Source organism: Cervus canadensis, chromosome 31 (assembly GCF_019320065.1).
Source record: "Cervus canadensis isolate Bull #8, Minnesota chromosome 31, ASM1932006v1, whole genome shotgun sequence".
In the NCBI taxonomy this organism is placed as follows: domain Eukaryota; kingdom Metazoa; phylum Chordata; class Mammalia; order Artiodactyla; family Cervidae; genus Cervus; species Cervus canadensis.
In genome coordinates this window covers 13,675,062-13,699,765 of record NC_057416.1, presented here as the reverse complement: position 1 = coordinate 13,699,765, position 24,704 = coordinate 13,675,062, and the positions used below count along the sequence as shown (strand labels likewise).

The following is a 24,704-nucleotide window of genomic DNA, read 5'->3' as shown; positions in this document are numbered from 1 at the left end:
GGGACGACCAGACTTTGTAGCAAGAAGAACCAGACTCTTCGCAGAAGAACCAAGTGAGTCTGGAGCCTTGCTCCTCAAGAGTGCGGTCCAGTGACCTAGGAGCTTGTTAGAAACTGAGAATCCCAGGGCTCACCTAGACCTCCTGAATCTAGATTTGTATGTGCGTTAATGTTGGTGGAGCCCTGGTCTAGGTTTTATAATCAACTCTTATCTTTACTGTTCACAACACTGGTAATATCATTGGTTGGTATAAATCTCTAGTTTTCTCTTTACTCTTGGGATGATGACCAAAATCCTAAGCTTGATTTTCCAGGCCTATGGGGTCAGCTTGTCTCTGACATCACCCTGTTGCTGACTGCCTTCTGCAGCTGGTCCTCCTGCCCCCGGGGTCTTTGGACTGTCTGCTGTCCTCATCTTCCCTTAACTGTAGACAGAGTAGGAGACCTGTCACCTGACTCAGAGCATCTTCTGCATTAAGTTTCCTAGGGTGGCCATAACACAGTACTACAAACCGTGTGACTTCAGCAGAAATCTATTCTCTCACAGTTCTGAAAGCTGGACGCCCCAAGTTAAAGTGTTTGTAGGGCTGTTCTCCCTCTTAAACCTCCAGGGGAGGATCGTTCCTGGCCTCCTCCTGCTTCTGGTGGTTGCATGCAGTCCTTGGCTTGTGGCTGCATCACTCCAGTCTCTGCCTGTGTCCTCGAATGGCTGTCTGCCCCCGTGGCTGTGTCTGCACATGGGCTTCTGTGTGCGAGCATGTGTGTGTGTATGTGTGTGTGTGTGTGTGTGTGTGTGTGTGTGTGTGTGTATGATCAGTCACTCAGTTGTGTCTGACTCTAGGCAAGTCCCTATGGGCTGTGTAGCCCACCAGGCTCCTCTGTCCATGGGATTCTCCAGGCAAGAATACTGGAGTGGGTTGCCATTTCCTCCTCCAGGGGATCTTCCTGACCCAGGGATCGAACCCACATCTTCTGCACCTCCTGCATCATGGCAGATTCTTCCGCAGAGCCACCTGGGAAGCCCCTCTCTCTCTGTGTCTGTGTCCGCATTTCCCTCTTCTCCAAAGACGTTAGGTTCCTGTGAGCTCCTGATCACATTTTCATCAACTCATGGATATGTAATCTTGTTTTACGTGCTTCTGTTTTAAAGACTCTATATTTAATACGTTTTGTAGACAACAAGCAGTAACTCGTGCCTAAAGGAAGTTTATCTCACACACGTATTTTCTCTAAAAGTCACCTCACAGCCTTCTTGGACTTAGACATGGTTGACAGCGTTTCAGACAGCCCTCTCTGGGGGCCGTTTTAAATGGCAAAATCACCCACAAAAAAGCAGGAAAATGTGAAAAATGTTGCACTGGATAGACTCTGAAAAGGACACGTATTTATAGTGTGAGAGCTGAAATAAGAAGGCAGGATGTCACCAGTTTCACCTTAGTTGGGAGCGTGTGCACCGGCTGACTCAGGATTTTCGCGTCTCTGGGCATGTCTGTGAAGAGCCAGGGAACACCCCAAGGATCAATTTGGATGACAGAAATATACATAGTGAGTAGGTACATTTGCAAATATGAAATCCTCGAATAATGAAGATTGATTGTATTTCCCCACACAGGCTTTAAAGATAGAAAGTTTTTTGCCTTATTTCAGGTGACCATTTTTCCCTAAATGGGTCGTTTGTGAAAAAAATAAAAAATAGGGGAGGAGCATGTTATAAGTTGCCGATGGAAAGCAGGGGCGTGTTTCCGTGTTGCTAAGCTAAGGGAGGGGCTGCAGAGGTTCCTGGGCCACAGCGGTTCTGCTTGTCATCTTGTCCACTCAGAAGAGCTTGTCACCTCGTATCCACGCCTCCTCGCCCCTCTCTACTGCCCGGATCTACCTGCCCCCGCTCTGTGTCTTGAGATCTTTTTAAGAACGGGGATCTGCAGGGCCAGCTGGGCAGAGCCCTTGCCATGGTCGGTCACCCAGTGGATCTAATGTGGACAAGCTTTCCCCCACGCTTCCAGAACGCTCTGCAACTCCTTATCATTCTGTACACAGGAGGTGCCCTGGGCTGTGGGAATTGTCTTGTCCCCTGTCTCCTGCTAGACTGGGGGTCCCTAGATGGCAGGGACCATCTCCTTCCTTCCTGTTCCTGGAACATCACTCTTGATAGATGACCTCTGAGTGGGTGGATGAAGGAGTGAGCGATTGGAACAGCTTGAGACCCACTCAGAGCAGCTGTGTGGGGGCCCCCTGTGGCTGTTCCACGTCTTTTTGGGGTGTCCCTGCGGTTCCTGTCACTCCTGAGGCCACCAGATGAGTGGACAGGGCCAGCCTGCTGTGGTGACCCCATCTTGGCTGACTTGCAGAACTGGTTCTTGTATTCCACCTCTCTTGTGGGTGCATTTAGGTTTTGTAGGATTATCCAAAGACCTATGGGAGCTGGAGTTCCTGCTCTCAGTGAATTTACTCTTTGGATAGGACGAGAGGGTGGGCACAGCTGAGAAGTTTCCGTTTAAAAAGGTAAGAGTTAGTAAGAATAAACACAACCTTAGAATAGCTGCCCTCTAGCAGTGTTTGATTTTCCGATGAGCAGTGCAAGATCGTGGGCATTGTGGGTCGTGCAGCTGGCGTGTCTGGGAGGCCTTGTGGGGAGGAGGGTGGAGACTGGGTCTTGGAGAATGGCTTGGGATTGGCAAGGCCGGGAAAGAGGAGCAAGGAGGAGGCGGTGTCTGTGACAGTGAGTGGGTCAGAAGTAGGGAAAAGGTCCAAGGGAAAGGCAAGGGCTAGGCTTAATTCTAGAGTCGAAATAGGCTTTACGGGCAGAGAGTGCAGCTCCAGGTGGCTGATAGTGATGCTTGCCCTCTGGTGCAAGCTGCGGGCTGGGCTGGAGGAGACAGGAAGTCCTCTGCGAGCTGGAAGAGAGCGTTACTGAGACTGTGATCATCCCAGCCCGAAGTCATCGGAACAGAATATCCAGAGCTCATTTCTGGAGGAGAAAATGAACCAAGGATAGGTGAGGCAGCCAAGGATTGAAAAGAGCGTCATGTCTCCCACTGTCCATGAAGTCCTGTGGAATTGGAGGCTTGGTTGCCGTTGTCTCTGCTTTTGCACTGAATGCAAACTTGTGTGTAAATAGGCTGAAGATGAATGAGTGATCCCACTCTGGGTATATTTAGGTGGGCGAGGGATAGACTGTAGAAATGCATCTGGAAGGAGCAAGGGGGAGGTGTTTTGTGGGCTAGTGGAGGAAAGGTGACCCCAGGTCAGAGGGGGTGGGTGACAGTGAAGAAAGATCCTTAAGGGAGCACAATGAATAAGAGATGCTTTCACATAAAAGTGACGCTGAAGCCAGAGCAGGAGGCTGGTGTGCTCTGCGGGGAGACAGGCTACATCAGGAGGGGATGGCTAATTGGTGAAAGACCTTGGAGCCAAATGAACTGATACCTTAAGACCTTGCCCATACGTGCCTGTGTCGGGATGTTGAAGCTTGTGAATAACTCAGATACCCCAAAGGAATGGCTACTGTGTCCACCCTTGGCTCTTAAAAAGGTGATGCCCAAGGGTACTTGTAAAACACTGGTCCTCTGGGTACCTGATACACTGAAGGTATCTGCCATAAACACAGCTAAGTTGGGAGGGGGTAAGACCCAGCCTTAGGGTTTCCCAGGTGGTACAGTGGTAAAGAATCTGCCTGCCGATGCCAGAGACACAGGAGATGCGAGTTTGATCCCTGGTTAGGAAGATACCCTGGAGGAGGAAGTTAACAACCCACTGCAGTATTCTCGCATGGATAATCCCATGGACAGAGGATCCTGGCGGGCTACGGTCCATAGGGTTCAAAAAGTTGGCGGCAACGGAGCACACATGCGCAAAACCCAGCGTTAGGTATCCAAGCCCTCTGGCTGCAGTTTCTGCATCATGGGATCCTCTTAGCTGAGAGCAGGTGTGGTCCTCACTCACCATCGCCCCACGGAGACAGCCCCTCGGGAATGAGTGGGGCAGGATGCTCCAGGGCAAAGCCCCTAATACGCTCTCGTAGCCCCGCGGCCCCAGGGTACACATAAGCTGTGTGATTTTGAGGAAGAGGAGCATACGGTCGTCAGGCATGGTGTCAGACCTCATCTGCGGACATGACAGTGAGCAGCAGAAATGCCTGATGTTGTGTTTGCTCTTCTGCAGAAGGACACCATGCCGGTGGAAAGGATGCGTATGCGCCCGTGGCTGGAAGAACAGATCAACTCAAATATGATACCAGGGCTGAAGTGGCTTAGCAAGGTAAGTGTGTGCATGTGTGTGTGTGTGTGTACATGTATGTATGTGAGTGCGTGTGTCTGTGTGAGAGAGATCCCTACTAAAAGCAGCTGCGTGTGGACTGCTGCAAGTAAAGTTGTTCTTTGTTTTCAAAATATTATGCTGATTTATTACAAAAGCCAACCAAGCAAAAATGATTATGAAAATATCAAAGAATCGTAAAAAGAAGATTTGTCATCACTTCAGACTGTAGCCTCAACCCTGAGTTAAGGCTCTGGTCTCATGTATGACTGTTGTGGGAAGCTTCTCACTGTATTTCTATTAAGTGCTTCTTACCCTTCTCCATCTCTGAATATTCTTTCTTGCTTCTGGTTTTCTAGGGTTGGAGGACATGGAAATTCTAGGGCTTTCTATTGGGAAAGGAGCATATTGATTTTCTTTCCAGTATTCTCTACGTAAAGAAAACTTTTGTTTTTGTCTTAAAAATGCTTTACTTTATTATGAAACCCTGTTTGTGTGCCTACCTGTCCGAAAAAAGCAGTATTCTGTCATTTACAACCCCCTCCCACATATGTACATAAATACTTTCTTACTTTTATCAACCTCAAAATTCTCAGTTTAGTTGATCCTGACTCTTAGGGGATGAATCAGGAAGCCATTGGATGTAAAAATAAAGAACTCCTGGAAACGTTCAGTTATAATCTAGAAAAGCAATGACTACATCATGCTTTCTTTAAGACAGCCCAAGAGAGATTTCTCTCCCACTACCAGGAGTATTACGGTTCTTCTGAGCAAGTGGCGTTTTCCTCTTCTACCTCCCCCTGTGTTTTTAATCTTAAGGACACGATGAATAATTTAGCAGGTCAGGCTTTACCTTTGCATCACGTGTGGAGAGCTGACAGCCAGATTGTGGCCGCTCCTAACAAGTGTACAAAATATTGCAGCATAATTTTTGTATGAATATTACTCCTTCCTTCATTTTTATCTTCTCATATCTTTCAATCTTATTTCTTTTTTTTCTTCTTTCTCGTTTACCTATTTTTTTCATTTATTTTAAATGTAATGGTGTATTGGATTTGAATGTATTGATTTAAATGAGTCCCTTCTGAAACAAGATGGCATAGAAGTAAACAGAAATATTTTAAGTAAAGCATATGCTCACTTCAAATGACCTGTCCTATATTTTAAGGTCTTAGGGCAAACAATATACTTTTCCAGCCTTGCTGTGTCTGTAGTGTTGTAGGTTTGTATCCTGGAGGGGCTTTGTAATTAGCCTCTTCCAAAGAAACAAGTCATCAGTTCAGTTCAGTCGCTCAGTCATGTCCGACTCTTTGCGACCTCATGGACTGCAGCACGCCAGGCCTCCCTGTCCATCACCAACTCCTAGAGTCTACTCAAACTCATGTCCACAGAGTCAGTGATGCCATCCAACCATCTCATCCTCTGTTGTCCCCTTCTCCTCCTGCCTTCAATCTTTCCCAGCATCACGGTCTTTTCAGATGAGTCAGTTCTTCGCATCCGGTGGCCAAAGTATTGGAGTTTCAGCTTCAGCATCAGTCCTTCCAATGAATATTCAGGACTGATTTCCTTTAGGATGGACTGGTTGGATCTCCTTGCTGTCCAAGGGACTCTTAAGAGTCTTCTCCAACACCACAGTTCAAAAGCATTAGTTCTTTGGCGTTCAGCTTTCTTTATAGTCCAACTCTCACATCCATACATGACTATTGACTAAACAGACCTTTGTTGGCAAAGTAATGTCTCTGCTTTTTAATAAACTGTCTAGGTTGGTCATAACTTTTCTTCCCAAGAGCAAGCGTCTTTTAATTTCATGGCTGTAGTCACCATCTTCAATGATTTTGGAACCCTCAAAAATAAAGTCACTGTTTGCACTGTTTCCACATCCGTTTGCCATGAAGTAAGTGATGGGACCAGATGCCATGATCTTAGTTTTCTGAATGTTGAGTTTTAACAAGTCATTAGCTAGATTTTTTTGTCATTTTGCAGACAAGGAAACCAAGGCTCGTAGGTTTAGGAGGATTATATTTTGAAGAACTGGTACTATTGCCTATATTGATTTAGGATGTGAAATTAAAGCAAATGTTCCTGATTTCTTAAGAGAAGTCAGTTGTTTGCCTTTGCTTTTTCCTTTTCAAAACCCACCCACCGTTTTGGCTAGCTTGACACTGTGGCTTGCTTCGAACATCACCATGTCTCCTGCAAGTGGGTTCTTAATACACTGCAGTTTGTTGTTGTCTGTAGTAGGTTGAATGGTAACCCCCTCAAAGATATGTCCACATCGTAACCCCCAGAACCTGTGGTTGTGACCTTATTTGGAGAAAGGGTCTTGGCCGATGTACTTAACTTAAGGATGTCGAGATGAAATCCTTCTGGATTATCTGGTGGGCTGATCCAGTGACAAGCGTCCTTATAAGACACAGGAGAGGGACTTTCCTGGCGTTCCAGTGGTTAAGACAATTCCCCTTCCCATGCAGGGGGTGCAGGTTCAATCCCTGGTTAGGGAGCCAAGAGCTCGCATGCCTAGCAGCCAAGAAACCAAAAGGCAGAACAGAAGCAATATTGTAACAGATTCAGTGAAGACTTTAAAATAATGGTCTGCATAAAAATAAAAAAAAAGACACAGATGAGGAGACACACCCACAGAGCTAAAGGCCACATGGAGAAGGAGGTGGGGACTAGAGTGCTGCAGCCATAAGCCAAGAACACCTGGACTCACTGGAAGCCAGAAGAGGCAAGGAGGATCCTGCTTAGAGCCTTTGGAGGGAATACTGCCCTGCTGATGTCTCGATTTTGGATTTCTGGCCTCCGGAAAAATAATAGGATCCATTTCTATGGTGCTAATCCATTCAGTGGATGGCAGTTTGTTATGACAGTCCAAGGAAGCGTATACCCCCTCTCAGAGCTACGTCTTAACTGGGGCTGTCCACCGAGATACCTTTTCCTCCAACCCCTCTGTCTGTGTACTTTGGATTTTGTTGTTCAGTTACCAAGTTGTGTCCGACTCTTTTCAAACCCTTGGATGGACTACAGCACTCCAGGCTCCTCTGTCCTCCACTATCTCCCGGAGTTTGTTCAAATTCATGTCCATTGAGTCGGTAAAGCCATCCAACCATTTCATCCTCTGTCATCCCCTTCTCCTCCTGCCTGCAGTCTTTCCCAGCATCAGGGTCTTTTCCAATGAGTCGGCTCTTCGCATCAGGTGGCCAAAGGATTGGAGCTTCAGCTTCAGCATCAGCCCTTCAGTGAATTGGCAGGGTTGATTTCCTTCAGGATTGACCGGTTTGATCTCCTTGCAGTCCAGTGGGCTCTGAAGAGGACCAGAAAGTGAATGGATTCTTCTTGGTGCAGCTGAACACTTAGGGCCTCTCAGGCAATCCATCGTGTGGAGCCTTACTCACCTGGCTCTTGGCTCCTGAGTGCCTTCCCTGGTGCAGGGCAGGAGACCTCCACCACCTTGTCATCTGCTGGGCTGGGCGTGGGCGAGGCTGAAGGACAGAGAGGGGGCGATGGCTGCAGCAGATGGCACCTCCCAGGACGATGCTGTGCCCGCGGCTCCTGGGCTGCCTAAGGGCCCAATGCCGACGGAAACGCCCTCTAGCTGTAGTCACTGTAGATGTTGGGTGGCCTCGGGGCATTTCCTGTCTGTACCCACACCTCCCCAGGGCATCTATTTATAGGTTTCTGCTAACTTAGGCTCACTGGCATTCGTCTGTCTGCATAAATATTTCACTCAGACCCTACTGTTATTCCCTGCCCATTCATAAGCCCAAGAATCCCTACTTGTATTTTGAGTGGTTTGAGGTCATCCCAAATTCTCTTCTGCTGAAGCCTGTTGTGACTCTTAGAAAAGCTGTGCTGTCCTCGGGGGTTTGTTGTTCCCGGTGCTCACGGGGAAGCACTGCAGGCTGGCCGCATACCAGGGCTGTCTTGACTGTAGCTGAGAGCTCAGTGCCAGGCCTGACCACGCTGGAGGCTCTAGGTAACATTGTGCTGAGAATGAATGGATGAAGGATGGCTCCTTGAAGGGGAGGAACATCGGTGACCCTGTTTTTGTTCTGTTAAGATCATTAGACTCAAGAACACTGGGCTGGCAACGTCACATCGCTCTCAAACGGAGACTCCGTCATACCCAGTGCATTCCCAGTAAGAGATAAATAGGTGACTGATTAATGCCTTAAATTTGTTTCCATCTCCTGCTTCCAGTGCATGAAGGGGTGGGGAAGTGAATGAAAGTCTGTCGCTCAGTCGTGTCTGACTCTTTGCAACCCCATGGACTGGAGCTCACCAGTCTCCTCTGTCCATGGAATTCTCCAGGCAAGAATACTGAAGTGGGTTGCCATTCCCTTCTGCCAGGGATCTTCTGACCCAGGGATCGAATCTGCGTCTCCTGCTTAACAGGCAGATTCTTTACCACTGAGCCACCAGGGAAGATAAATAGGTGGCTAATTAATGCCTTGAATTTGTTTGCATCTCCTGCTTCCAATACATGAGGGGGTGGGGGCTGATGGAACAGGTATTCTGGATTCCTCTGGAGGAGTGATGAGGAGGTTCGCATAGCAGCACTGTACCTAGCTCCTGAAAGTGGCTGTGGCTTGGGCCAGTTTATTATGAGTATTTGCAAATATACATAGTATGCTTGAATGATCTAACGACTAGAAAGAATAGTGCAGCAAATTCCCTTCTAGATTTAAAACTCACATCTGGATTGAACAACTATTAAGAGTTAAGAAATCTGTGTTGGGAGGTGATTAAAGCAACTCCCTGACTGGGTATATCTGTAAGACCCAAGAACATTTTCTTATGGATTCACAATACCATTACCAAATGGATAATCATAAATTAATCTTAATTTTAAAAAAAATTAATCATAATTAGTCATCATTTAAAATGTCATTACTGCCCCGTCCTATTCAGAATACCTTGACTATTCCCCAGATATCTTTCTAGGATTTATTTGTTCCATCAGAAGCCACAGCAGACCCCCAGGTTGTATTTAGTTCCTGACTATGAGCAATGCCTGCTCCCTTTTGGCTGTCTCTCGACTGGCTTGTGGAAGAGACCAGATCTGTTCTGGATTTGTCCTCATGCTTGATTTTGTGGTTTCCCTGGGCTGTTTCTTGAGGAAGAAAGGAGGCAGCATCCAGGTTCACTGTTCTCGTCACTTCGATTGATTCCCACCCTGATTATTGAGGTTCCTGTTTCTCCCCGGAGGTCTGCCTGGACCCAGGCGCCAAGGCCCCCTCCCTGAGACCTGGAGGTCATCGGGTAATTCCGACCTTTTCCTGCTCTGCACTTTGAAAGCAGGCTTGTACTTGTGTAAATATCAGGCCATCTCAGAACACAGTGAGAAGTCCAAACAAAAGTAGCGAGCGGCATTGGAACATCTTATAAATATTGGGGGAGTGAAGCAGCCGTGGGAGATAAGAAGGCTAGATTCCGCTTGGGGCCAAGGTACGTTTGTTCTGCGTTGCTCAAAATTATCTCAGATGTTTTTCTCAACTTGAACTGGGCTTATCTCTCCTGCCTACAGGTGGGCAGAGGTCTCTACATATGGAAATACAAGTGGACTCTGCTGCTGGGTTCAGTCCTTCCATACACGGTGTGTGCCGCCCCCCTGGAAAAATGTCTGTTCAGGTCCTTTGCCCATTTCAAGGGGATTCATGGTGGATGATTGCTGCTGCTAAGTCACTTCAGTTGTGTCCGACTCTGTGCGACCCCATAGATGGCAGCCCACCAGGCTCCCCCGTCCCTGGGATTCTCCAGGCAAGAACACTGGAGTGGATGATTGCTAGGTTCGGTCAGTACTTTCATGGTTTCGTGATTTGGGCATGATTTCTGGGAGACTAGGTTTGGAGGTGTGTTTGTGTATGTTTGTTGCTGTTGTTGAAACACTAAGTTGTGTGTGCTTGCACGCACACACACGCTTGAAAAGATCTACTTATCAGAATCAATTTTGTGTCTCAGGAGATTGATGTCAGATTGTATCACCCCAGATCTCCTTTGATCTAGAAAAAAGTACAAGAATCTGATTCTTTAAGGGTCTGTATCTTTAAGCATAAACCTTTAGATTCTGGTTGTGTACTTCAGGAAAAGTTCTTTCAGAGCTAAATTTATGGGTTTTTTTTTTTCCCCCCTGGGAATGTTAAAAACTGCACTGAGTGATTTTGCACTCTGATATTCATCGACCGTAAAAAATAAAGTTTCACTCAACCCTCTTCAGATCACTGTCCTTTTGAAACTGGCCAACCTGAAACCCTGCCCTCTCTCAGTGGATGATACAGCATGAACATGGAGGGTTTTATGAAAAACCTCTCACTTTCAGTTCTTCTTTATTGACTACGTTTTATATACATGGAATTTTCCCCTCTAGCAGTTCTGGGGAACCCTCAAATGTTCTGACATATTTTTAGTTCCAGCTTTGTGACTGGTTCTGTGGGGAGGCACCAGGTCCCTTTTGGGTTGGCGGGGCCCATTTGTATCTTTCATTGTGTGAAACCAAAGTGGTGGAAAATCCCTCCTGACATTTACTTTCCTGCTCCGGTGTATTGTGCAGAGATTTTTTTTCCCCATCCCTAGAAATGATCAGACCTACCTTGAGAGGTTTAAAAAAATCCAGTTTTCTTAGTCTTTAATCTCCATGGAATCCAAGTCAGTGGATCTGTTGTAGGTCAGGAAATGTAAATCTAAACCCTGGGAGACAGCTGGCAGTGTGAGCCAGTGATTGAATATGGGGTCACATGACCTAGGTTTTGAATTTGGTTATTTACTAATATTACCGTGAGTTCCTTGAATGGATAATTTAAATCTGTTCCTCAGTTTCTTTAACTGTAAAGCGGAAATAGTAACATGTACCCAGCTCTTTTGGGTCTTGGAAGAACCAAAACTGAGAGTGTGTGAACATGCAAAGTGAACTGAGTTTCACATAAGTAGTTTTACTGTTTTGGCTCCAAAGCACTAGTTTCTAGTCATATGCTTGCCAGGGTTGATTTAAGCAGTTTTGAGTTGGGATGTAAGAGAGATGGAGAAGGTCTTCTATGACAAGAACTGTACTTAAGGGACTTTTCTTCAGAAAGGAGTATCATCCTCATATAACTGGTACATCTTTGTTTATATTTGTTGCTTTCTCCTCAGGCCAGGTAGTAGACACATAGGGATTAGAACAAAATCTTTTTAAGTTTTTTTTTTTTTAACTTCTCTATTTTGTTTTATTATATTTGTGTATTTTCGGCCACGCCATCTGGCATGCGGGATCTTTATTTCCCCAGCCAGGAATCAAACCTGTGCCGTCCCCACACCCACCCGCAATGAAAACACCGAGTCCTAACCCCTGAACCTGTTTGAGTAAACTCCAGGAGTTGGTGATGGACTGAGAGGCCTGGTGTGCTGCGGTCCATGGGGTTGCAAAGAGTCGGACACGACTGAGCGACTGAACTGAACTGAACCCTTGGACCGCCAGGGAAGTCCATAAAACAAAATCTTTCATTTCTGTTGGCTTCATGAGCAGATTGAGATACTCAGTCTCTGACAGTGGCCTCACACACCCCAACTTCCCTTTCGCAGTGAAATGAGTGTTGCTTTGGAGAGTTGCCTAATTTTTAAAAATATCTTTATTTGTAATTGAAGGATAATCACAATATTGCGTTGGTTTCTACCGTACATCAGCATGGATCAGCCATAGGTATATACACGTCTCCTCCCTCTTGAGCCTGCCTCCCACCTCCCAGCCCATCCCACCCCTCTAGTTTCTCCCAGAGCTCCAGGTTGAGCTCCCTGCTTCACGCCTCAAATTCCCACTGGCTGTCTGTTTTACATATGTTCGTGTACATGTTTCCATGCTAGAGTTGCCTGATATTTAATTTACCTAAGACAGCTGGAGTTCCTCTTTACCAAGTGACAGGATTAAATCCTAAGCTATAGACGTTTCAGTCAGTGGCCAGTTACCTGTGGTCCTGTAAAAAAGGAGGCACAGATAATGAAACACATTGGCATTTCCCGGATCATCACTTTTGACCTTGACATTTATTTCTAGCCTAACAGACTCCACCTGCCTCTCAATCTCACCTGGTAGACTGTCAAGCTTTGGGTCATAGTGAGGAAATGGGTTTGGTTTACCATAGATATTCAGCAAACCCAGTGATTTTTACTTAATGGGGAGTCTTACTAGCTAAAACGAGCTAGAACTCTCTGCAATGATGGCCTGAAACCCTTGGCTGCGGCTCTTATTAATTTTTTTTTTTTTTTTTTAGGAAAAGAAGATTTTTCAGATCCCCTGGATGCATGCTGCTAGACATGGGTGGGATGTGGAAAAAGATGCACCCCTCTTCAGAAACTGGGCCATCCATACAGGTATGAATCCTGCATCATCTCCAGAGGCCGGCACTGTTGCTTTTTTTTGGTTGGTTTCATGCTTTTTAAAAAATCAAGGTAAAACTGACAAATGAAATTGCAGGGTATTTAAAGGGTACTTTGTTTTTTGGTTGAGAATATTTAAGTTCTACTCTCTTGGCAAATATCAGTTATATGATAGACTGTTAGCTATTGTTTCTTTTTATTTTTACTGCATGTATGAATGCCATGGCTTATGGTTTCACGAAGCTAGTGCTGGTAAACCTGTGACTTATCTCCAGACACATCCAGGACATGTGAGGTATAGACTTCATCACTCAGAAGTGATGCTCTACCCATTCCATAGAAACTGAGTCTTTAAATTTCCTGGACATGTGGTTTTCTTTTTTTTTTTAATTTTTTAACACCAAAAACATTGTTTATTGGGGTATATCCGATTAACAATGTTGTGGCAGTTTCAGGTGAACAATGAAGGAACTCAGCCATATAAATGTGGTTTTCTGATGAAGTTCCCCAGGTGTGTATCAGGGGGATGTAGAACTGATTTGTTCTGGAGCTGCAAACCTTGGTTGAATTATCTCCCCCAAAGGTAGTCGAGATTATATTTATTTATAATAAAATTTAACTAGAGAGCTGTTTCTTTTACTGTTTATTTAGCTATGTATTTCTTATTACTTACTATTTATTTATTTAGCTGTTTATTTTTTATTACTTACTATTTATTTAGCTATTTATTTTTTTATTATTTATTTACTGTTTATTTATGTAGCTATTTATTTATAATATAATTTAACCAGGGAGCTGTTTATTTGAGAATCAATTGAAAAAGAGACCTTCCAGTGACCCATGCTTGTTGGTCTCCTGGCCTCCTGAAGTGAAGTGAAGTGAAGTGAAAATCACTCAGTCGTGTCTGATTCTTTGCGACCCCGTGGACTATACAGTCCATGGAATTCTCCAGGCCAGAATACTGGAGTGGGTAGCCGTTCCCTTCTCCAGGGGATCTTTCCAACCAGGGATTGAACCCAGGTCTCCCACATTGCAGGCAGATTCTTTACCAGCTGAGCCACCAAAGAAACCTTCCTGGCCTCCTAGCTTTTTCTTTTCCTTACCTTGATTTTTCACTTTGATTTCTACCCTTATTTTCTCTCAAGCTATTTTGTAGACCCAGGGTGACCAGTCTGTCCCAGTTTGCCCTGGAACTGTTGTGTTTTAAAACTAAAATTCCCACATCCCAAGAACCTTCTCAGCTTGGAACAAACCAGGACATTTGTTCATTGTAGGCGTGGCCTGGAATGAAAAGCATTCTCTCTACAACCCGCCAGCAATCCTGTTTCCAGAAATTTTTACTCTGGAAATAATTTTCCCTCTCTTTTTCTTTTTTTTTCTTAACCTTAATTCTTTCGACTATTTTGTTAGGAAAGCATCAACCAGGAATAGATAAACCCGACCCGAAAACGTGGAAGGCAAATTTCCGATGTGCCATGAACTCATTGCCTGACATCGAGGAAGTCAAAGACAAAAGCATAAAGAAAGGAAACAATGCCTTCAGAGTCTACCGGATGCTGCCCATGTCTGAGCGACCTTCTAAGAAAGGTAGATAAAGATATTTACTGGCTAAAACAACCGTTGCTTAAATAGCGCCTTTGTGATTTCTTGATTTCCACAATAGTAGCCACAACAAGGATACAACCCTTGTTCCCATTGTGGATGTTAATTCTGCCCTTACTTGGCTGGGTAAAATGACTCTCAGGGCCCCCAAAGAAAGGAAAAGAAACGTTTGGGATCTTAAGCATCTACAGATTACAGCAATAAATGCACCAAGAGTTTCAGAAAGAATTTAACATAGGGGAAATGTCTGTCTGTTCTTCTGGGATTAATCTCGAACTGTTTTTGTTGCCACAGGAAAGAAACCAAAGACAGAAAAAGAAGACAGAGTGAAGCACATCAAGGTAATCTTTGTGCAGAGAGGAGGCCAAAGTTGTGATCATACTAGTGATTCATAGTCTGTCTCATGAAAACATGCGATGTGGTCTCTGTGAAGTATTTAATCTTGCTTCCTTTGCTGTTGTGATTTCTGTGCTTTTCATGTCTCCTCTTTGGCATGTGCCCGCTTGTAGGCTCAGGTACACACACCTCCCGTGCTTCATCCAATTTCCCTGAGCGATTTATGAATGAACTCACAAATCCACGCTGAGCCTGGCAGTCTCAGGCCTCCATCTGGCCCCCGCAACTCTTGCCAGCTGGTCACTTAGCTCCAGCTAAGCTCCAGCAACCTGCTACTATCTGATAATATCCAGTATATTTTCAGGCCATTAAATCTATTTTAAAATATATTAGGTATTATAAACTTATGTTAAATACCTACATTTATATGTGTATGTGCAGTATATATGTGTGTGCTTAGTCACTCAGTCATGTCCGATGCTTTGTGACCCCATGAACAGTAGCCCACCAGGCCCCTCGAGCCTGGCAGGCTACAGTCCATGGGGTTGCAAAAGGATTGGACGTGACTGAGTGACCGAACACGTATGCACACACACACATTTATATGTGTGTGTATATCTATTTATGTGTGTGTGTATATATATATATATTTTTTTTTTCCCTTGATAGACTATTAGTTTGTGGTCTGTTCAAGCCCTGTATTTGTGTGGATCTCAATATCGAACTAGCTTTCATAACTCCCAAAGGTCTTCCGTAGGGATGTGTTTGTGTGTGTGAGCTTTTCGGTCGGTTGTGTAGTCTGAAACCCCCTACCCCGTGAGGGTCTTTGTGTGTTGATTGGTGGCCCTTGTTCAAAAGCCAGAGAATCGCCAAATATCCCATGAGAAACTGAAGATGAGCTTCAGTTGCTAAGCAAAGATCAGACTCTACAGTCGGGGCCCGTAGACCATTGCAGAGACGATGGTCTGCTTCAGCGCACCCCCTTTGCAGATGCAGAGATGGGTGGCGTGAGAGGGTTGAGAGACACGGACCCAAGGGCAGCAGGATATGTGGCCAAGTTCACGTGGTAACTTAGAACTGAACTTAAAAGTGATGCCAAGTACTCTGATTTCTACTCCAGAATAACTGTTGAAGGAAAATCCGAATTATCTAGACAGCACAATGTTTAAAAGCAAACCACTGAGTCAGAATAGTCAGAAAAACACACACAAAAAATATACTTCAGTTTGACTTGTGAAGGTAGTTAGAGGGGAAAACTTAGGTAAATTGTTAAAATTTCAGACACATTTACTTCTACAATGGAAAAGAAACATTTTAGCTAGAGTGTTTCAGCAGTGAGACCTCTAGTTTCCACTTTCAGTATTTTTAGTTGGTGACTTACTTTAAATATAGCACAGTATAGGCCTTATTTTAACTTTTTATTATGGAAAAATTTTATACACACAGGAAGGAAGCAAGTGAGTCAAATGTACTTCATAGACCGTCACCCCGCTTTCAACATCAATCAGCTCATGACCATTTTATTACATTAGTACCTCTGTCCACTTTCCTATATGCATGAAATTGCAGATACTCAACCATTTTTGACTTGCAAAAATAATTTCATATGGTTCAGCCCAGTATTTTAAAGCAGATTCCAAACATCATTTCTTTCACAACTACTACAATAAATATCTTTAAAAGATAAATGCTCTTTAAAAATAATCCAGAATCATTATTACATCTGACAAAATTAATAGTAATTCTTCAATATCACCAAATATCCATCCATCCAGTGCTAAAAATTTCTAATTTGTCTCATAAGTTTCATAGTGTTTATACAGTCTGATCACTTGAATCAAAATCATATGAAATTCGCATGTTGTGATTTTTGTATATGTCTCAAGTCTTTTTAACCTATGGGTTTCCACTAGATTACTTTCAAAAAATTATTTTTTTCTTGCAATTGAAAAAATCTTGTTCGTTATATCCAATTTCCCACTGTTTGGATTTTTTTTAGGGCCTACATTCTGATTATTCTTGTTTAGTCAGAAAAGTGTAACTTCCACAAATATGTGATTTTGAAGAATCCTCTTAAGTGCAACTTACAGTCTTAAGTACAACTCTATCATATTTACTGCTATTAATATTTTCACAGCATCTAGCTTAGTCACTGGTACAAAACAGATAATTAATACATATTTGATCACTGCATAGATAGATGAGTATTTGTTGACCAAGCAGATGCATAAATAAATATATGGGGAGGGAGTGGAGGGTTAGAATGCAGATTAAATTTCATAATCTCAGTTAATGGAGAAATAAAAATGGAGTAACAAATGTTCACTTTTCAGCTGACTTTGCTCAGACATATCCACCAGAAGCAATGACTATTAGGTACCAAGGATTGTAAGATGTACCTTTATTTTTTTTTATCTCTAAGCAAGGAAAACTGCTTGCAATGAAATCCTGACACACAGAATTGGCCGGAAGGCACGTCTTACTTCGGGGGTAGGGAAATGTGAGGAATGTGCCCCTCACAATTCCATCAATGTGCGAATTGATGGCACGTGGTATTCTCGGCAGTAAAGGTCATCTGCAGCCCCGTCACCAATGACAGTGTCTTCCATGTGGCCAGGCCCCACATTGACACGGGGGAGCAAGTCAGAGCTTTCCTCATAGGTGCAGCCGTGTGTGTTAATTCCATCCCAGGAGAGGGCACAGAGCGAAATCCTGCTATGATGTAGGCTTGCTTAGTACCTGAAATGTGTCCCTCAGAGAGACATTTTTCCTTCAGCAGAAGGTAGGTGATTCATCGGAAGTAAACACAACTTAACTTTTGAATATAAATCTCCTTGCATCTGTCTGGGAACATGGAGGAGGCTGGTAGGCTTTCCCAAGTGCTGTGGCTCATGGCTGCATAGTGTTCATTGAATGTTTCTGTAGAGCGGTTCAAAGTTCATTCCCCAGGTTGTCTGGAATTGGGTAAAGGATTTTACTGAGATGTTCATACATTACTTTTTATTGTTTGTCAAAACACCTAAGATCTGAGTTCATAGTCCTATGCATATATACAGCTGAATAGACTAGGCAGGTTTCTTCTACAGAGAAAGTTTGTCTTATACGTATGCTTCCCTGGTGGATTAGTATCTGCCGGCTAATGCAGGAGACGTGGGTTGGATCCCTGGGTCGGGAGGATCCCTGGGTCGGGAGGATCCCTTGGAGAAGGAAATGGCAACCCACTCTAGTATTCTTGCCTGGGAAGTCTCATGGACAAAGGAGCCTGGCATGGTCCATGGGGTCGCAGAGTCAGACGTGACTGGGTGACTAGGCAGGAGCATGTAGTAACTAGGGATGAAAATTTGCTGTTAAAACAAGCTCTTCCCAGTCTTCCTTCAATTAAAGTTGAAGTTTTTTTCTTTTTTTTTTTTAACATACCTGAATAAATACTATTCTTCTTTTAATTATTTTTTTTTCATTGCAGTATAGTTGATTGAGTTAAAGTTTTAACTAGGAAAGAATATTCAGAGCATGCTGGCCCACTCTTAGGATATTTCATGGGCCATTTAGGCAGTCTGTTATCTGCATGCTGTTTGTTTCCTCGGGAAATAGCTTCCCGGAAACTGGGAGACCCAAGGCCTAATGACCACATAATATGTGCAGAAATGCTGCCTCCATATCCCCTGATGTTGGAGCCTCCATACCCCCTGATGTTGGAGTATACGCTGTTTACTAAGTGAGCCATCTTTTACTTGAACTGAGCCCTACCTGTGTGGCGGTAACTGGCTGTCTGAGGAAATATTCGAATAAGAAGCCTAGGAGAGAGCAGTACTAGATGGCACGTCACCAGAGCACATCTGTGTTTCAGAAAATGTCCCAAGGCCACGATCAGTAAGGATAGAAATGGATAAAACAGAGGGGTGTAGCTGACATTCTGGAGCTCCTGCCATGCTCTCAGCTTCAGTTATTTCCTACTTCGTCCTTCTCATGATGGGCAGGCTGTCTCCGTTTTGCCTCAGCAGCAGTGGAGGCACAGAGATGTTGAGTGATTTTCCCAGAGTTGCACTGCCTTATGGAGTTGGGATTTGATTCCAGGTGAGTCCAGCTCCAGAACCTGTGCCTCATCACCTCCCTCAGTGCCTCTCGGCCTCTTGGAAGTCGTGGGCTCCGAGCCAGGCCTGGGGGGACACACCAGTAAATTGGTGGACATCCTCCACCACCAGGAGCATCATATGTGAAGGTCTGGAGGTCAGACTTGCTATTTGATCTTCATTGGGTAGGGCTTCCCTGGTGGCTCAGATGGTAAAGAATCTGCCTGCAATGCAGAAGACCTGGGTTTGATACCTGGGTGGGGAAGATCCCCTGGAGAAGGGAATGGCAACCCACTCCAGTGTTCTTGCCTGGAGGATTCCAGGACAGAGGAGCCTGGCAGGCTACAGTCCATGGGGTTGAAAAGAGTCGGAAATGAGAAGTCAGGAAACTTTCCAGCTTCATTAGAGCAGGAGCCTGAGTGAGGGCACATGGGGAATAGAAGGCATGTAGGTTGGATGGATTAGAAATGAATACTTGCAAACTGTAGACTGCTTCCAAATCAAAGAATTGGTGCTCTTACAGAAAATATAATCAAGGACAGCCTGTACAGTCACTTGGTAAAGAGCGGGTCTGGTCTCTGTTAGTTCTGAGTGCAGACCTCTGGATGGGAGTTACAGAAAAGCAGATATTGGCTCAACAGAATTTTTTTTTTTTTTTGGCCGCCTTGCACAGCATGCTGGATCTTAGTTCCCCCATCAGGGATTGAACCCGCGCTCCCTGCGTTGGAAGTGCGAAGTCTTAACCATTGGACTGCCAGGGAAGTCAGCAGATTTTTCTGATAGAGCTCTCGAATCCAACAGTGACTTGAGCTGGCTTACCAAACAATATGCTCCCTGTTGCTGTCCACAGATAGGCTGAATGACTACCTGTCAGGGCTGATACTGGAGTGAACTTTTCATGGGTTGCAAGGGACCTTCAGTTTTTAAACCTTAATGAACTGAAAACCCATGCAAGCAACCCACCTGAACTTTCAACAGATGGAATCGGAACTGCTCTGGAAGCAGGGAATAAGTCAAGGGCTCTCCCAGCCAACCCTGGTGCCTCCCTCTCCTCCTAGAAGCTCTTGAAGGGACTGCTCAGAGCACAGTCTGCAAAACTGGTTGGCTGACTAACCTCCGTGGATGCTTTTGTGGCATGAGGCACAGTTGAACTCCTTGGGAAGGACTTGGAGCGTGGTGGACTTGATATTTAAAGGGGGTCTTTCTCATGGTGATGGGAAGCAATCACGGAGGAGAGACTGCAGTAGACAGTTTAGATGAGAATAGTGGTTGGAATGGAGAGGAGACATATCTCTGGAAGAGGATGCTGAGGATGAAGATAGGTGTGGATCCAAGAGCAGCCCTGGGTTTTCAGGCCTCATGGAGAGATGTTAGGACAGAAGGAGGAGGCAGGTTGGCTTAGGACTCAGCGGGCCAGGTTATGGTACAGCCAGGTGTGGCAAAGGGCAAGAGTGAGCATCACAGAGGACCAGGAGATGCTGTGGGCAGAGGCCATTCGTGACCTGAAGGATCTCTGTATACTTGTTCTGTAGAGAAGCGTTCACCTATTTTCTTAATTTGGGCTCTTGCCTTTAAAAAAAAAAAATATATATATATATATATATATATAGTTTAGTTTTAGATCTTCCTATTCTAATAATTTCAAATTTTTCAGCTGAAGGTAGTGAAGATCCCTGTTTTTCTGCTCCCTGGATGGAAACCTTTCAGAGAGGTGCTGGATGCTTTTCACTAGACAATCTGCTGTCTTGTCCTTTCAGAACCAATGAGGAGGTTTGCATGGAGGACTTGGAAATCGATCGGCTGGTTATTTTGGGTGTGGGGATGGGAGGAGGCAAAGCAGTGTTCAGAGTAGTCTCAGTCTCCATTGGTGGTGCTGGTGGTTTAGTCGCCCAGTCATGTCGGACTCTTTGGAACCCCAACAATTGTAGCTCGCCAGGCTCTTCTGTCCATAGGATTTCCCAGAAATACTGGAGTGAGTTGCCATTTCCTATTCTGTTCTGTTACAGAAGTTGTGCAGGATTCAAGGCAGGGATCTGGGGAGTAGAACAATATTGGCAGTAGTTCTTTCTCAGTCTCCATTGGAATTAGTACAGGATCCAAGGGTTTATTAAGACAGAAACTACTGGAATTAGACCATGTTCCCTGACCAAAGACTGAGTTCAGTTCCTGTATCTCCTTACATTAAAAGTAGTGTGATCTTAGGAAAAAAAAAGTAGTGTGATCTTAGAAAACTAATTTCGTCTCTGAGTCATAGTTTTCTCAAGTGTAATGTGATAAAAGTCTCACTTGCCACTAATTAAACTGTAGATCATGTGAAACACTTTGACGTCTCCACATTGAGAAATCAGAATAATTTAGGTTTTTAAATATATGCAAGTCTGACTGCCTCATTACTTTTATAAGAAACCTAGAGTGGAAAATGACAACAAAAGAGACCCATGAAAATGAGCAGTTCTTTCCATAATTCCTTAAAATGTTCTTAGTTCCTTTTGGGAAATCAAAGAGATGGAAGAGGAATAAAATGACATGTGGGGCCTATTGGAGATGGTGGGGGTAGAAAGGGGACCATTGAGAAAGCCAGAGAGGAGGGTGCCATCAGAAAGGTGGAGAATCAGGTAGATTTTGTTGTCAGGAAGGGAGATTTCCAGGTCTTCCTATTGGATGTCAGGATGTGGGGCTGACTTGGGAAAGAGACTTGCAGAAAGGTGCCTGGATTTGGGAGAGTGGAGTTTTATCGGTGACCTTGGATAATAGCGAGTGTTTATTTAATTATAGATGACAGGTGCAATTTATCTTATTTGATCTTCCCATCATCCCCGTGGGAATGGTGTGGGTTCTATTCCTGTCCTCAGTTTACAGCTGTCCACAGCATCGTAAGAGACCACTGAAGAGGCTAAAGCCCTGTAACTGGTGAAAGACTTGAACTCCAGGCTCATGTGACTCCAAAGCCAGACTGTCTCACCATCACCCTCTCCAGGAGCTGAGAGTTCGCTTCCACAAGTGGAGTGGTAGCCAGACTGCAGGCTTTTCTGAGCCATAGTGAGGGGGCTGAGGTGGGAAGGCAGGTACACAGTCAAGAGTTTAGCTTTCAAGGGAAGGTGACACCTCAAGTCACAAGCAAGCGAGTTTCTTCCCAGAAAGGATAAACTTTGGAATATGTAAAAGAGATGCTACAGGGGAAGGGGGTAAACATTCTACCTAACAGGGTTGTCCCAGGTCCTTCCTAGGTTCAGCGTTTCATACATCTGGTCAACCAACCCTGCCGTTTGTGATTTTTCAAGAACTGAGCTATACAGTGAGGTGATGTCTTCAAGGTCATGGATATCATGGTGGGAATTTGCTGGATGGGACTGTGGCTTCCCTAAGGTTTGCAGGGCATTCGTCATTGAGTCCAAACAGCACATGCATTGATAAGAACACTCTGCATGCCTTGGAGCAGCCACTCGAAATTTTTCAAAGCACAGGCACATCCATCTCACGTGATCTGCTCCCGTCTTCTGTTCTTTCCACCCTTATACCCCCCTCTCCAGTGTGGTTTCCCCAGTAGTTGTGTGTGGCTTTTTTTGTCTGATTCTGCTGCTGTCGTAGACACCAGTGCAATGTCCTCTGGGAGAGAAGCGCTCTCATCAACCCACTGAAAGTCAGTCTGTACCCCAGCACTGGCTCTCCCAGAGCTGTTGGTGTGTTCAGAGGTTGGAGGGCTCTGGTGCACTTGAGTAGAGCAGAAATTGAGAGCCAAGCTTGGGCAAAGGAATTGGTTCTCCTAGATTCATTAGAATCAACATATAGACTCTCGGAAGGCTTTAACAGGCGCCATGGATATGGGCTGCTCCACTGGCCTCCACAGAGTTGGGGAGTCTTCAGCTGGGAGTCTGGCCCGTGTCACCGGCCACCCCCCACCCCCCACCCCCGCCCCAGGGCAGGATGCTCACATGGCTAGGGTCCAGGGCAAACCCGATATGAGAAGAATTCATCCACCATGTGCTCTAAATTCCTGTCCTTGGGCTTGTAATTGAGGCAGAGCTTTTCCTCCAAAAGTATAAAAGGGGCAGCAGGATTCCTCCCTTAGAGAGAAGGCCAGGAGCTGACTCACATGCACCTCCTCCTTCAGAGAAGGAAGAGTTGAGGTCTCCCCAGCACGGTGCTTTACCTCGACAGTAATGCAGCTTCCTTACCCAGGGGTCATCGGGTGCAGAGGTAAGCATTTCAGGAAGGCAAGCCAGGTGCAGTGATGTTATCTCCTCTAAGGAAGAAGGGGGAAAAAAAAAAAAAGGGAACACTATAGAAGACATTCTAGGCAGAAATGTGCTTTTTAAGCTCTAGGCTGATTGAAAACATGCACTTGGGAGACGAACCTGACCTTGGCATTAAAAGAAAGCAGACAGGGTAGAATTTAAACTAAGCGAAGGAAGGGAAAAGGAAGTGTTCTCAATTCTTTTTTCTTTTCTTCTTCCTAGCAAGAACCAATTGAGTCACCTTTGGGGCTTAGTAACGGAGTAAGTGATCTTTCTCCTGAGTATGCGGTCCTGACTTCAACTATAAAAACTGAAGTGGATAGTACGGTGAACATCATAGGTAAACTATTTTGACATCTCATTTCTTTATACACACAAGTAGCCCCTCCGGGGTCGAGAATTTGTAAAACGTGACTTGAAATAACATAGGCAGTGGGAGGAGGACTTGGAACTGTCTCAGAATGCAAGTTCAGGCCCTCGGATGTCAGGGCTGAAAAATAAAATCCTTTGAGGATCAGATAAAGGAACTGAGGTGGATGGACCTCAAGAAAATAGGTAGATGAAAAGAGATACCCTCCCCTTGCCCTGCCTGCCGGCGGCTAGTGACTGGCGGTTCTCAGTCTTTGCATTTTTGGCTATGTGGACAAATGTGTTATTTATTTAACTTGGGAACAAGGCGTGGGGGAGACTGTCCCCGTGAGTCGTCACAGCATCTCCTGGATGACGGACCTGCCACAGAGGTGGTGCTCATCTCTGAGATGCAGAAACAGAGGTGCGTGGCCAGAGGGCGCACTGTGATCCCACCAAGAGTGCTGAGTGCCTTCCGTACGTGGGGAAATAGATGGGGAGCAAGGCCAGACCAATTCCTAGTTTCATGGAACTGCAGATGACAACAGCTTTACCATCTATGATAAATGCGCCAGAGGGACAGACTGGAGAGATGCTGCTGCTAAGTGAGGAACTGCAGCAGAGGGCTGGCAGCAGACCTAGCCCCGTGGACCCCAGTGCAGAAACACACTTGCAGGATCAGAGGGAAGGCCAGTGCACCTAGGGAGGGCCCATGAGGCTCGTCAGAAAGGAAGTGGAGTGGGCTTATGGGCTTATGGGGACCTTTGCAGACCCTGGGAAGGAGATGGGTCTTTTTCCTCAAAAGTGCTGGAGGGTGTCTATGTGTGTGTGTGTGTTTAAGTTTTTAAAAATTGAAATATAGCAGATACTAAGGCTCACAGATGTTTCATATACACGCATCATGGAAGCCCCACCCCTGGAGGCTTTTGGGCAGGAGGGTGACAAGTGAGGATTACATCTCAGTAAAGTTCCGCTGGGGTGCTGCTGTGAGCGGATGGTGGGGACCCTTTGCAAGAGTGGAGGCCCAGCCTTGAACTTGTATTCTGACTCCAGCCCAGGAATCCAGAACCTCCATTTCTTTGCCCTCAATACCTTTGGTTTCATTTCATTTTGCTCTGTTTTGTAAACAGTTAGGCCTTCTGACACTGGTAAGAAGATCAAGCAGAGCCCCAAGAGTCAGCCTCACATCCAAGGACCTTCATTTGTGGGTTCTCAGTGGCTTCCCCTATGGCTCAGCAGATAAAGAATCTGCTTGTAATGCAGGAGACAAAGGAGATGCAGGTTCAATCCCCGAGTTGGGAAGATTCCCCTGGAGAAGGAAATGGCAACCCATTTCCATTTCCAGTATTCTTGCCTGGGAAATCCCATGGACAGAGGAGCCTGGTGGACTACAGTCTGTGGGTTTGCAGAGAGTCGGACACGAATGAGCGACTAAGCACACAGTGTGTAGTTTGGACTGGAAGTTGCAGCTGCTCTGCACATGCGGTTTTGGAGTTTGGAGGTAGAATCAC

General features: G+C 45.2%; 1 protein-coding gene across 4 annotated transcripts in view; it reads left to right on the top strand.

The window, feature by feature from the left end:
- Nucleotides 1-24,704, top strand: part of IRF2 (interferon regulatory factor 2) — an 82,728-nt gene that overhangs the window by 37,170 nt on the left and 20,854 nt on the right. For 3 of the 4 annotated variants that reach the window (XM_043454108.1, XM_043454109.1, XM_043454110.1), the window contains exons 2-6: nt 4,161-4,256; nt 12,497-12,596; nt 14,013-14,189; nt 14,499-14,545; nt 23,068-23,185. In XM_043454108.1, the coding sequence (XP_043310043.1) occupies nt 4,170-4,256; nt 12,497-12,596; nt 14,013-14,189; nt 14,499-14,545; nt 23,068-23,185 (529 nt within the window). In that variant the 5' untranslated portion in view covers nt 4,161-4,169. Of the gene's footprint in view, nt 1-2,399; nt 2,995-4,160; nt 4,257-12,496; nt 12,597-14,012; nt 14,190-14,498; nt 14,546-23,067; nt 23,186-24,704 lie in introns of those variants that run through there. The other variant, XM_043454111.1, reaches the window with a different exon arrangement.